This window comes from Sciurus vulgaris (assembly GCF_902686455.1).
Source record: "Sciurus vulgaris genome assembly, chromosome: 11".
Taxonomy (NCBI): domain Eukaryota; kingdom Metazoa; phylum Chordata; class Mammalia; order Rodentia; family Sciuridae; genus Sciurus; species Sciurus vulgaris.
The window spans coordinates 71,446,086-71,460,466 of NC_136472.1; the positions used below are offsets into that span (position 1 = coordinate 71,446,086).

Sequence of the window (14,381 nt, forward strand, 5' to 3'; positions counted from 1 at the left end):
CCCAACCCCTCAAGCCAAATTCTTAAGAAAAATTATTTTAGCTGGGCACATTTGCACACACCTGTAATCCCAGAAACTTGGGAGGCTAAGGCAGGAGGATCTCAACTTTGAGGCCAGCCTCAGCAACTCTGTGAGATCCTGTCTCAAGAATAAAAAAGGGTTTAGTGATCAAGTGCTCCTAGTTCCTGCGTTCAGTCCCCAGTACCAAAAAAAAAAAAAAAGATATTTTATAGTAATGGCTGATGTTACAGCTTAGTGGTACAGTGTGTGGCTAGCATGTTGAATGCCTTGGGTTCTATCCCTAGCACTGAAAAAAATATACATGTTTGGGCTTGGGCTGGGGATATAGCTCAGTTGGTAGAGTGTTTGCCTCACAAGCACAAGACCCTGGGTTCAATCCCCAGCACCGAAAAAAATATATATATATGTTAAAAAAAAAAATATATATATATACATATATACATATTATATATTAGTAAAATAAACTGGACATGGTGGCTCACACCTAGATGCTTCAGAGGTTGAGGCAGGGGAATCACTGGAGACCAGACAGGGCAACATAGCGTGTCCCCTTAAAAAAAAAAAAAAAAAAAAAGAAAGAAAAAGAAAAAGAAAAAACCTCGGGGTCAGTAAAGGCCTGCCACTCACGAGAGCATCTCCTGCCCCTCTGCAGGGTTGCAAACTACAAGTCCCAGAATGCCTCGGTCATCTCTTCGCGCCACGCCCCCTCCTGGGGGTGGGGCGGGTCTGCCGGGCGGGGCCCTGGGGCCGCTGGGCCCAGGGCAAAGCCTGGGAGTGAAATGCCCCAGGCTCTGAGGCGCACAAAGCGCAGGCGCAGCGGGTTGGGTGGCAGCTGCAACGAGTAGCGCTGGTTTTGGCAGCAGCATCCACAACAGGTGTAGACAGGTGGGTGCATCAAGGGGGGCTGGAGAGGGAGTTTGCATCTGGTCTCTTGATCTGTGTCGGCTTGGAGAGGGGAGGGAACCGTATGAGGAAAAGAGACCTGGCCAGGTCTTCCATCCCAGGTGTGTCAACCCGTGTTACGCAGTAACAGGTGTGAGCAGGTGGGGGCGGGGCAGACGCACCTGCTCACAAATAAGTCGCCATTAGGAATAGAGGGCACCTGGCTTCTAATCCAAGTTCTGTCACATACGTGGATTAAGTCATTTGCTGTCTCTTTGTTCATCTGAAAATAGGAGTAAAAATCCCCATCTAACAGAGTTACAGTGGGGACACAGTGAGGTAGTAGTCTGCAGTGGCTCCCAAACTTTGCTGTGCAGTGGAATCACTTCAGGATCTTTAAAGACTAGCAGTGTTTGCCTCCTCCACAAATTATAATTAACTCTCATGGGGCATGACTTGAACATTGCATGTTTTCAAACTCCTACTGGTTTAATGGTGAAAAGCCAGCACTGCTGGGTGTGGATCCTGGCTTCAGTGCTTACTAATCAACGGGATCTGTGCAAGTGACTGGACCTCTCCAGGCCCCAGTTTCCTCATATCTAAAGTGGGAATAATAGCCAGGATGGCTAAGAGGCTTAAATGAGATAATAGGTGAAAGCAGATATGTACACCTGGCACACGGGACCACGTCAGTCATAGCTGCTGTTCAAGTATTATTTTATGCACTTTGTAAGTGGGCTCCAGTGGGGTCCAACAGCAAGGGAGACTTTTCTTACTATGAAATTTCCTCATTCATTGCCATGACTCTGATGTTCCGTGCTGCTAGCATTTCAGAATCCCATTTTCTAACATTTTATAAGTTTTAAGAGTTCCTCACTCCAGCTCCTACCTGCTTCATAGACATACTTCTACCTGCTTTGTGACACAGTTTCATAGAATTGAGGCTGGCCCAGAAAGCCCAGGAGAACGGACTTGGCAAAGGATCTGTAGTTGAGTCTGGAATTCAGGCTCCTGATCCCTACCCCCCACCTCCGCCCGCCACATCACAGCTGGTGGTGGCCCTGCTGACCCTACCAGGACAGACAGTGCTCTCATTCTCTAGCTGGAGTAGAGAATGGGGAGGAGATGGAGGCTGCCTGGCCTTTGTTTACTGCCTTAAATGTTTCCTGAGTGGCTCCCCAGGGAGGACAGGGCTGGGGGTTTCTTCTAGGAGTCTGGTTCTACTGATGAGGACTGTGTGCCTGGACTCCTTTGACAGGTCCCACCTGACTCCATCCTGGAAAGTCCTTTTGAAGAAATGGCCCTGGTGAGGGGCGGCTGGCTGTGGAGACAGAGTGAGTGATTCTGAGCCAGCCCTTTCTCTATCCTGCTTCTTGGCCTGGGGCAGGGGTGAGGGAAGCAGTATGTTAGGCCAGCAACAGTGACCCCTCCCAGGAAATCAGTTCTCTCCCCTCCTTTGTCCATGCTCTTCTCCCTGCCCAATGTCCTTCCTATTCCTGACTGCTTGGCAAACTTCTGATTAATCTTCAAGATCCAGCCAGGTGTCCCCTTCTTTGAAGAGCCTTCTCTACTTTTCCTCTAACCCTCACCTTGCCACTGTGGCATCAAGCTGACTCAGAGGCCCCCTTCCTAGTTCCTGCAATGAGTTATAAATGTAACTGTCTTTACCTGTGTGTGTCCCAGTCCCCCACTCCATACTGGCTCTAGAGTGTGAGCTTCTCAGGACACAGACTGGGTTTGACCCTCTGTGTCCTCAGGAGCCCAATCCAAGGCTGGACACAGAACAAGTCTCAGAACAAAATGAGAAACATCTCCTTTGAAATCCCTAAAGCTCTGAGAAACCCTCTTATGTCTTTGCTCTTTCCAGTTATGATTCCAGTTGCAAAATGTCTGAAGTTATAGTGGTCTTAGGCTTTCAGACCTGCTTGTGACTGGATTTAGGATCTGAACAAGAGCTATCCTGGGAACCCCTGGGTCCAGGACCACTCCCACCCATGCCCCTGGCCCATTCAATTTGGCAAACTCTAAACACAAGTCTAGCTAGTTCTAGGATCTGTGTGGGTAGCTGTGCCCACCTCCCTCCCAACACCCCAGTGTGGTAGAAGAGGCAGACATGACACAATGACTGTCATACAAGCTAAGGTAAGAGATAAGAGAGAGGCTCAGAGTAAGGAGAGGTCTTTATCCTTGAAGATATAGGGCTTGGCCTTGTGGGTTCATAAACAATGGATCTGGTCATTCACTTCCTGTTCAACATTTTCTGAGCCTCTATGGTATGTCAGGTCAGTGGGAAAAAGGTTTTAAGCAAGACAGAAAGGGACCCTGTGCCCATTTCAGGGATAGATATACAAGAAAGTGGGGAAGGGGATTAACCTACTGAGGGCTAGGTCTGAGGGGACTCTGGGAGCCCATCTGGGGCTCTTGCCCCCAGCAGGCTCTGGGATTAGTTCGCTTGGTGGGTCTGGAATATCACACAGGCTCCATCCTTCGCCGCTGGAAGCGGAACTGGTTTGCTCTGTGGCTGGATGGGACGCTGGGTTACTACCACGATGAGACAGCGCAGGATGAGGAAGACCGTGTGCTCATCCAGTTCAATGTTCGTGACATAAAGGTCGGCCAAGAGTGTCACGGTGAGTAGAAGCCTTCCTCTATGACATTGTGACCGGGGCAGGGTCCTTCCACTGTGTTGAGAACACTAGCAATTGGAAAGCCTCTTTGCAGCGTTCAGAGAGCTTCCGCTGACACAGCTTCTGGGTCTTTGTCAACTCCACTTCAGTTAGGTGTGAATGAAGAAATTACTGCTTTGTCAAATTTATACTCTGCTAGTTGCAGAGGCAAGTCAGACACAGGAGCTAGATGAAGACAAAATAAGGAGACTCGGAGAAGTTAAGTGACTGGCTCATCTAATCTCCAAATTCTTCAACCAAGGTTCAGGCCACAGTTATAACAGAAAACTGGGAGTTGTACCTAGGGAGGCTGGTAACGTGGGACCATTGAAAGGGTTTGAAAAGTACAGCAGAATCCTCAAAATGTGTGGGATCAGAGGAGGTTAGCAAAGACCAGTCAGTTCCTGTTCTTGTTCCTGGTTTCAGCGGGGATCTGGGACCTATACTCATGGAAAGTCCACCTATGTATGTCTGCTTCCAGATATACAGCCCCCAGAGGGCCGGAGCCGGGACGGCCTGCTGACTGTGAACCTGCGGGAGGGCTCCCGCCTGCACCTATGCGCAGAGACCCGGGATGATGCCATGTGAGTGGCTCCTGGGAGAGAATGCAGTAGAATCTTGGGGAATGCAACCAGACACCCCCTTCTCCTTGGGCCTTCCAGTTCCCTGACAGTAGGAAGAGGCGACTGAAACCAGTAAGGTTGTGTCATGGGCAGAGGGAATTCAAATGACCCCCGGTGATTGGTATGCTACAGTGAGCTCCTCATGTGGTCTATGATGAGCTCAGTGTGTGCAGGCAGAGGTGTGCACAGCTGCCTCAGGTGCGTGGTCCCTCGGCATTCAGAATGTATGTAGTAGCTTCTGAGGGGAGTCCTCACCTGGGGGGGGATATAAAAGAGGAGACAAACCCAATGGCATCCTAAAAGGGACCTTCCCTCCCACTCCCATCTGAGTAGATGCCCTGACAGGGGGACTGAGATCTCGGGGGTAGGCCCAGACCTGCCTGTGGAGGCAGCTAGCTATGGCCCAGGCAAGGGGACCCCAAGGTCAAATGCATATCCACACTGAGAGCCTGGAGGTGACCTCAGGCACCACCAGCTGCTCCCTCACATTCCTTCCCTTCTCCCTTCTGGCTGAGGGGCTTGGCCTTTGCACTGGGGGAGAGTGAAGTGATGGGCGTGCCGGAGTGGGGGAAGCCGAGCTCCAGGCACACAGCACAGAGCCGCCTTGTCCACCCCTGCCAGGTGCCATGGCAACCAACAAAGGCCCAATTGTCTGGTGTCCATTGGGCATTCCCAAGGGTCAGAGCTCTGGGGAGCTGTGTTTGTAGGATTGCTATGTGGAGGTGGGCCGCACTAGAGCACTGGCCCAGGCATGTCAGAATCAAATGTCCCGTAAGCGATCCCCCTAAGCCCAATGGTCCACTGTACTGATGGAAAAACAGGATGGAAATTGAGGGGAGGGGACTGTGGAGTAAGAGTGAATTAGCCTAATTTAGGGTCCATGCAGGGGCAGAGGAGGGTCACTCTTGTCTACCTGAGGGAGTCAGAAGGATCTTCTTTTAATGAGACTGGGGTTTGAGAGTGAGTTAGAGAGGAAGTGTCTAGGATGTGAAGGTCTGAACCCCCTTTTTCCAAACTCTCACCTCATGGTCTGGTGGGGTTTGCTTTGCAGAGCATGGAAGACAGCACTGCTGGAGGCGAACTCCACTCCGGTGAGCCCCATTCTCTCTCCCTCCTTCCCAGTGCCGTGTGCCATAGAATCATGGGTGATTCAGACTCGGTCTCCACCTGTCAGCAGTTCTCAATCTAGTGCTCATATGCCTGGGCAGACTCAGATTCCCTGAGGCCCATGTGGAAAAAGAGGAAGGATAGCCAGCTGGTGCTCAGAGGCAAGAGGGAGAGAGCCTCCATGAAGACTTAGAGGAAGTGGCATATAAACTAGGGAAAAGGAACTTTTATCGAGCAACTACTATGTTCCAGGTGTGGTGCAGGTATAATTCCAAATACAATAGTCCTTTGAAGCCAAACTTGCTACCTGGGATTATTGTTTCTGCAGATAATAAGACTGAGGTTCATTCTTCCATACAATAAATGTTTACTGAGTTCCTACTGTGTTCCAGGTGCTGTGACAAGTTCCTACTATGTTCCAGGTACTCAGGTCAGAAGTGAGCTGAGGGGATGTAGGGCTTTCCTCTTGGACTCAGTCTAGTGAGGAGTCAGATGTGAAACAACTGATTAATTAGTTAATGATTCCATTGCAATTGTAGTAACTGCTCTGACAGAGACATGCAGCATTCAACTCTTTGGTGGCCTGATCCAGGTGGGAATTCAGATAAGGCTTAAGCTGAGACTTGAAGGATAAACAGAAACTGACCAGGTAAATGGGATGGGGATGTAGTGAAGGGAACAGCTTTCCAGATAGACAGATCAGCTGTGCAAAGGCCTGAGAGGGGTTAAGATAATGGCAGGTTGAGCAACAGAAGGAAAATGGCTGGAGTGGCTGGAGCTCTGGAGGGGGTGGTTGGGAAGGAGAGTTGGCAGGACCAGGCTTTATGGGCAGTGTTAAGGATGCTGGTTTCTTATAAGAGCATCAGGAAGCCATTAAAAGTTTTTAAACAAAGGGATGGCATGTTTAGATCAGAGCTACATTTCCAGCCTGTTTTATTTCTTGAGACAGGGTCTCACTGAGTTGCTGAGGTTGGCCTTGAACTTGTGATCTTCCTGCCTTAGCCTCCTGAGTGGCTGGGGTTATAGGTGTGCACTCCCATGTATGGCCAGACTTGGATTTTTTTTTTTTTTTTTAATACTGTGGATTTAACCAAGGGGCAATTTACCACTGAGTCACATACCCAGTCCCCCCTTAAAAAAAAAAATTCTTTGAGAATAAAGATAAAAATAAAAATTCTCAATAAAAAAAGGATCTCAATAAAATAATTGTCTCCCAAACCGCTGGGATTGCAGGTGTGCACCACTGCACCTGGCCAGACTTGGATTCTTAATAAGAATCTGATTGGTAGTTAGGGAGTGAATTGTAGTGTGGATGCCTGGGGACCAGCTAGGAGTCCAGGACAGTGTGCAGGCAATGGTTCTGGATCGAGGCCTTGCTGGCAGAGACAGGTTGATAATTACAGGACATATTTAGGAAATGCAGTCAAAAGAGCTTAGTGACTGATGGAGGTGTGGGTTTAAAGAACTGCCAAGGCCCAGCATGATCTGTGCCCCTACCTGCCAGACTCCAGAATCTATGCTTGCTCCTTCTATTTGTGGCTTAATGGAGCCTGCTGTCATCTAGAGAGACAGTCCACTGGGAAAGAGCAAAGGATCTGGATGCATGTAGAAACCCTCTTGGGGGCCAGGCATCATACTGAGCACCTGAATACATCATTTCATCCTCTCACAGCCTGGGAGAAGCTGAGGGTTGATGATCAATTGCATTTTACAGGTAGGGAAGCTGAGTCCAGAGATGGGAAGTGTCATGTCCAAAGTCCGAGTCTTAAGTCAGCAAAGAGCCTATGTTTCCAGAAGAGGCCATCATCTGCAGAAAGAGCAGAGGCAGGGATGTGTGTGCATGCACGTGGCTGATGGCCTAGATTCTGGCCTGGCAGGATGGTTTAGCATGGAGGAAATGACATGGGAGGAAATTACTTCTGAGGTTATGAGGGCCAGGTCACAAAGGACTTCAAAGTCCAGTTGGAGAAACTGGACTTTTCCCGAGGATCGTGGGAGCAATAAGGGGCATTATGTAGGGAGGGCCGTGATTAGGCTTTGGGGGACAGACTCAGGCTTCCAGGATTGGAGGAAGCTAGAAGTGAGGACACTGAAACAGTGGTCCACAGGGAGCAGAAACCCAGGACAGGCTCACAGGGCTCTGAGCTCCAAAGCTCTCTTGAGTAGGGCTACTCAGTTCCATTGAAGGTGAGGGCTGACCGTTCTGCACTCTGACTCTATGAAGCTGCTTTGTCCCTTCTCTACCTGTCCATCCTCCTGCTGCTCTGCTGACCACTTCTCTCTGCCCCACCCTGGATCCTACTTCACTTTGCCCCACATGCACACATCACCCTGGACCCAGGGCTCAGGAGGTGTGTGTTTGTGCCAGTGTCTTTATACCTGTGTCTGCTTGTTTGTGTGCATTCATGTCTGTGGGCTTTTTCTGTCCTTGTGCTTATGCAGGAGTGACCTGTGCTTTGTCCCTCCACATGCTACAGGTTCATGCCCACTCTGGAGCAAGACTCCAGGAGGAGTCCCTGACCTGGATGTACCAGGGAACACAGAGCCTGGGGACAGAAACAGCCAGGGGCAAGACTGGGGTGGTGGTGGTGAGGGTAGATGGGAAGACAGCTGAGAGCTGAGCTGCCCTCTCCTCCCTGGAGACTGGGAGTCCCAGATGCATGCAAGAGGTAAAGGTGGGCTAGAAAGAGAGTGCTGGTATTTCCTCACTGTGTAACTTTGGCAGTCACCATCCCTTTCTGTGCCTCCCCTTCTTACCATGGGCTGAAGAGGAAGAGGACACACCCTGCCCCAGCCCAGTTGGCAGAGGGCACTGGTAGGGCGTGCTAAGAGCTCTGAGTCTCTCCAGGAATAGAGGGCCTCTGACGCCTTTGTCCCTCCTCCTTCTTGGGTTTCTGTGGCTTGAGCAGGCCCCAGCTGGAGCCCCCGTCCCACTCAGGAGCCGCCGGGTTTGCCCCAAGGTCAGGTGTGTGACCCGATCGTGGAATCCTTGTAAGGTTGAGAGGCGGATCTGGGTAAGTGCTGGTTAGCCCTCCCTGCCTCCATTCTAGCCACCAGGATGAGCCTCTCCAAAACAGTCCCAGTCACCGCCCTTCCCTGCTCATGAACACTCACTCAACAACAACCACAGCCCTGTTTTTAAGGCTTGTAGAACTGACTAGTCTCACCTGCTACCTCCCCTTATCCCTGGGCTCCACCGCTTTGCTGTACCCTGGCCACTCCCACTTTCTCCTTTTCCAGCACCACACATGCCATTCTCTCTGCCACCAAGACCCTTAGCTTCCTCGTTCCCCTGCTAACTGGTGCTCATCCTTGAAGGCCCACCTCAGATGCTGCCACCTCCTCAGCGAGGTGTGCTCAGTGATGTGGACAGCTATTCTTACCATTCCTAGTACATGAGGGTCTAGCAGAAGTAAGTCTCAGAATGCCCATGGAACAAGTAAAAGAAGGAAGGAAGGAAGGAGTGAGAAGCCTCAGTATGGCATTATTACCACTTACTATAGTTTAGTCCAGGTCTGCCTCTCCTCTCCCTAATGTTTCTTGGAATCAGGATTTGGGCTTGAACCCCTCTGTCCCAGTGCTCAGCACGGGGCCTAGCCAGCATGGGGTAGGTGGCAGTGGGGCTTGAGTTAGTGTTTGTAGTTTTATAGTTGACTGTGAACTCTTCTTGCTCAGTGGTGCTCAATGCTTAGGGACTTGAAACAACAACAAATATTAAAATCTTACCTCTGGATGCTCTAATTTCATAAGTCTGGGGTGAGGCCTGGGAAATCTGTAGTATTTATTGATTTATTTTTATTTTTTGCAGTGCTGGGGATCAACCCAGGGCCTTAGCCATGCTAGGCAAGCACTTTACCACTGAGTTACACCCCTAGCCTCAGGAGTGAATTTTTTAAAACTATAGTTTTATGGGCTAAAGTGCTCACCTAGCATGGACAAGGCCCTGGGTCAATCCCCAGCAAAACACACACACACACACACACACACACACACACACACACACACACCCCACAGATTGTTCCTGGTGATTTGGACGTGCATAACCTCTGAGCCTAGAAGCACCTGGGCCACCTGGTTGCCTAATACATGTGGTTCTGCTGGATTCTCACAGTTCCTTGGGAGTGGGCAGTGTGGAAAAGACTTTGCAGATGAGGAAGCTGAGGCTCTAAGGGTTACTTAATTTGATCAGCATTACTCAATTCATCAACGCCTGGGACTTCTAGACCTCCTTCCCTTTTTTGGAGGTTTCCAGGTGATTGAACTCAGACGCTCATGAATACTAGGCAAGTGACCTGCCACTGAGTCACATCTTCAGCCTTTACATTTTATTTTGAGAAAGGGTCTCACTAAGTTGCTCAGTCTGGACTCCAACTTACAATCCTACCTCAGCCTCCTGGGTAGTTGGGACTGCAGGTGTGCACCACTGCACCTGCCTCTAGCTCATTATTCTGAGGCATTCCCCATGCCTGACCTAGGGTACAAGTTTGTTTAAAGTGGCAATGCCTAAAAAATAGGATTTAAAAGACTTTAAGCCTAAACCTAAGTATGAAAGTTTATCTGAGGGGCTGGGGTTATGGCTCAGCAGTAGAGCGCTCAACTAGTGCATGTGAGGGGCTGGGTTCGGTCCTCAGCACCACATGAAAATAAATAAAAATAAAGGTGTCCAGCTACAACTAACAAAAAAAAAAAAAAAAAAAAAAAAAAAAAGTTTATCTGAGAAAAGAGAGTTATTTGTGTGTGGCCCATGACAGATCAACTCTTCCCTGCCTACAGAAGTGGTGGGGCCTCCAGAAGAGGACGAGAATCAGAGATCAAGCCTTCAGGTTGCCTATTGCCAAATGATCTACATGAGTTTACTTCTGGGCCTCCCAGACCTGGAGGGTAGAAACAGGTGCCCCAGAGGGATATGAGGTGGTGTTTTCCACCCTCTTCAGGGCCTCACAAGGCCACTGGCTCACTGCAACTGCAGGGTAGGTGGAAACTTTGGATTTCAGTTTCTCAAACAGTAAAATTGGATCTGCATGCTTAAATCCCACCAGCCCCTTTTGGGCATGAGGCCCAGATCCTGACCACCCCAACCAGAAAGCCCTTGGGGGAACAGGACAGTTCCCTCAAGCAGTTATTTGAGCCCAAGGACCTAAGCATTGCTTGTCTGAGTCTCCTGCATCCAGTGACCATTTGTTCTCTCTAACTTAAACCCCAACTCAGAGTTGGGTGACCTTAGTTCCAGTCTGTATTTCATTCACTTGAGCTAAGGTCATTAAACATTTATTAGGCACCTATCATATTCTTGAATAGAACCTGAGGGATCTCCAAGTCTTCTTCTGGGAGGGACCAACACAGGGACATGAGCAAGGTTTTATCATTGACCAGATGTGAGAGAGGGAAGTCCAAGAGCTATGTGGGTGTCTAAATGAAATTCCAACAAAATCTGTGGTTCAAGGAGAACAATACCTGAGTTGAATCTGAAATGCAAATTAGGTAGTTGAATGAGAAAAAGTGAGAAGGCATCTTTATCAGAGGGAAATGGTGTGGAAACTTGAGATCAGAAGGTGTGCTTGGAGAAGTCTTCCTCTTTACAACCAAACTTCTTAAGATGTCAAAACACATTGATTCCTTCCCTCTTCTCTCAACTATTCTTCGACCCTTGGTAGCCTGGCTTCTTTTCCCCAAACTTTTTTTTTTTTTTTTTTAAGTAAAGTAACAATTTATTTTTGAAACAGAAAGGAAGCAGAGCTCCCACAAGGGAGAGGTCCCGAGTAGGTTGGCCAAAAGGTGTTTTTTCAAGGTCACTCACAACTTCCACGTTTCTAAAACCAATGACTTATTCTTTTGACACTGGTCAAGAGGATGGACAGGAGAGCATATTTAGAAGATCAAATCATGAGACCAAGTGGCTGATGTGACGAGCAGGACAAGTATGTGAAGACAAGGGTGCCAACCTAATTGCTTTGACTGAGTGCATGGTGATGGCATTTTTAGAGAAAGACATTTGTGGGGAGAGGAACAGGTTTGGTGGATGGTGAAACACTGCAGTCAACCCAAGTTAATGGACTTTGAGACACCTTGACTTCTAAGGGGAGTTGGACCATTTAACTGTGAAGCCCAATGAGATAGAGGCATAGGGTGAAAGGACGTTAAGAGGAAGTATCCAGGAAAGAAGGGGAGAAGGGAACCCTGTCCCTTCCCCATGTCTGCTCCTCCTTGCACTGGGAACTTCCATTTAACACAGAATTTATTGGTTCCTGTGCTAGGCCCTGCTGGTGACACAAATTAATGAGTTCTTGCTCACAGGTAGCTCACATTTGGAGTGCAGGTAGAAAAGGCCAAGAGAAATGATAAGGAGAGGCACAAGCAAAGTCCATAGTGAATTCACGAAGAAAGACTTCTTTCTGAGACCTGGAGGGCTTTCTGGAGTGGGTGGATTTTGAACTAGGTTTTGAAGGGTTGGGGTCTCGGGGAGCAAAGAGTGCATTCTACAGAGAACACTGACCATTCTCTGAACCTCAATCCCTAGCTCTGTAATACCACAGAGATAATAATACCCACCTTAAGGATTAGAGGTGGTAACACTGGTGAACACCTCTCTCAGGGCCTGGTACACAGTAGATGCTCGATAACAGTTACTTTGGTTACCTCCCATTCCTACCCTTCATTTTCTTCTTTTTCTCCCTAACACCTCTTTATTTCCTGCCTGGGACTTGGCCATATTCCCCACCCTATGACTAGGGGAGAAGAGAAATCAACTGGGTTTTAACTGAGACCATTATACACTTACTAGCAAAATCTGCCTTTGCTACCTATGAAAGGAAGTTGGGAGCCATAGAAAATTTTTTCGAGCAAGGTAGAAGAGACCAGGGTGAGAAAAGGCATCACTGGGAGCTGGATATAAGGGAGCTGAATTTTTAGAAGACAAAAGACCATGGACTTTGTGGGGAGGTGGGACCTTTCCAGAAGCTCGCTAGTGCCTGGGGGCCCATTTTAAACTTGGGGCGGGGGCAAGAGGGTTGGGGATCAAACCCAGACCAGGGAGTTCCTGGGCAGTTGACCTGGCTGGACTCTCTAGGTACGCGTCTACAGCCCATACCAGGACTACTATGAGGTGGTGCCCCCCAACGCGCACGAGGCCACATACATCCGCAGCTACTATGGGCCGCCCTACGCAGGTAAGTCTCCCCTCACCCTTTAACCCCAGCCCCTTCACTGTACCCGCACCCGCAGCCTGCCTCGGTCCAACGCCAGGTCCCGCCCACGCCTCATCGGCAGTCAGGACCACACTTCACCCTTTTAGTGTTCACAGATTTTCCCAGGCAGGACCCTCCGCAAATTCCTTGCAGCCCGAGACTTAGAAATAGTGCTGGATGCTCCAGAGCTGGCCCCCAGGTTTCTCCACAGACGCTCCTACTCAGCTTGGTTGCCCAGCAATCTTTCCTGAGGTCGTAGCGGACCCTGGTGGCTAACTTGGGAACCGTAGTCTCCTTGCCACTCCAAGGTCTGGACTGCGAACGCCCAGTCAGGTGCAGTGTGGTGGTGGTTAGAGATTCGCTCCGCCCTGGCCCCACGGTTCCCGCATGTCCGTGACAGACCCAGAAAGGAAGCCGTAATGTGGATCCCTCACCTCGTCAAGGTCTCAGTTTCTTCGACTGGGGAGTATGGGTTCAGTGCCTTAACATTGGATTGGGCTGCAGTCACGCAGAAAAGAAATGGAGATGACTGGTTTCTCCTCCGAAGTCCCTGATGTTCACTGGCTGTCTCCGCAGGCCCTGGTGTGACGCACGTGATAGTGCGGGAGGATCCCTGCTACAGTGCGGGCGCCCCACTAGCCATGGGCATGCTCGCGGGAGCCGCCACCGGCGCCGCACTCGGCTCACTCATGTGGTCGCCCTGTTGGTTCTGAGCTCTCGCACTGCAGCGCTGGACCCTGCAACTAGACGCTAACCCCTTGTTCTCCTGGACCCCACCCTCCACTCTTCACCCTCCAAGCGCTGTCCCATTTTAGCCCTTTCCTCTCCATTATCCCTTTCTGGGCTTGGACCATCCTTCCCACTCCTTATCCTCACCCCACGCCCGCCCATCGGAAGAAGTTATCATCTTGGCCACAGACATGGTTCGAAATCCTCACCATCTACTTCTAGACACCCTAGAAATCCCTTATAGACACATACGAATATATTTTAACCATACGAAGAGTATATATAACTTTCATCAGGCTTCAAGTTCTCCAGGTGCTGGAGAGAAAACGCGTTTTGAGCTCTCTGCTCCCTCTAGGGGCAGCTCCAGGCTAGTGGGAAAACAGGAGTAAACAGTTGTGCTGAAGTTGCAGTTATTTGTCTTTTGACAAGTGTAGGGGCGGGGAGCAAAGCAGGTAGGTTGGGAGTAATGTTGTTGACAAATTTAGAGCCCTGGATGTCATGGCATGTCCAGAGAATTAAAGGGGAGATCAGTTGGGCTAGGTCAGATCATAATGGGCTTACAGGGTAAGGAGTTTGCTAGATAAATGAGAGATGTGAGCTTTTTAATGGAATGAAGTCTCATGATTGCACCTATCATGAATATTTTGCCTGTACTGTTAGTACTGACATACCCTTACCCAAAATACTTCCTGAGTTCAGCTCCATTCTACCATCTTCCTGGGTTCCCTGTTCCCCATGACAACTGAGCTGCACCTGGGGGTTCCTGGTTGGGGGCCAGGTGAGCTCTGCTTGGGAGCTCCAGCCTTAGGAAGTTGCCTCCATTAGGAAATGCCTTTCTGATCCCAGGAGCTCTGTCTACTGCTGTGACTGTCCCCATCTCAGGCTTTGTCTCTTCTTTCACTCTGGGGGAGATGGTAGCGTTTCCCTCTGGGACCTGACAAACCTTTGTACCATCCTGGGAAGCCCCCCATGTGCCTGCCTGCAGGTGGCTCAGCAGTCTCCCCATTTGGTTCCCTTCCAGTCTCTTCCTTCATTCAGTCCCAATTGCCAGTAGAAATGCCAGCTAGCATCCATGCCCAGTAGCCAGAGTAGCTCACTAATGTTCCCTGTAGATGGGGGCTCCATTGGCTCAGCTGCAGAGACTAATAAAGATGTGGTTGGCTCTGGAA

At 49.6% G+C, this 14,381-nt stretch overlaps 1 protein-coding gene across 2 annotated transcripts; it reads left to right on the forward strand.

Annotated features, from left to right (window-relative positions):
* Positions 1–748: 748 nt before the first annotated feature.
* On the forward strand, positions 749–14,381 carry PLEKHB1 (pleckstrin homology domain containing B1). Of its 2 annotated transcripts, XM_079103824.1 has the most exons (8): positions 749–906; positions 2,162–2,237; positions 3,381–3,533; positions 4,051–4,153; positions 5,244–5,283; positions 8,209–8,313; positions 12,366–12,465; positions 13,060–14,381. In XM_079103824.1, exons 2-8 carry the CDS (start codon positions 2,201–2,203, stop codon positions 13,194–13,196), a joined length of 675 nt encoding a protein of 224 aa, XP_078959950.1. In that variant the 5' UTR covers positions 749–906; positions 2,162–2,200; the 3' UTR covers positions 13,197–14,381. The 2 variants fall into 2 exon arrangements, with proteins under 2 accessions (XP_078959950.1, XP_078959951.1); XM_079103825.1 differs by lacking the exon at positions 8,209–8,313 and having other exon boundaries at positions 751–906.

Bases quoted from the DNA above. Each gene is read 5' to 3' on its own strand.
- PLEKHB1 (XM_079103824.1), top strand. From the start codon at position 2,201: ATGGCCCTGGTGAGGGGCGGCTGGCTGTGGAGACAGA. The intron at 2,238-3,380 runs GTGAGTGATTCT...AATATCACACAG, and splicing joins CGGCTGGCTGTGGAGACAGA to GCTCCATCCTTCGCCGCTGG. The intron at 12,466-13,059 runs GTAAGTCTCCCC...CTGTCTCCGCAG, and splicing joins CTATGGGCCGCCCTACGCAG to GCCCTGGTGTGACGCACGTG.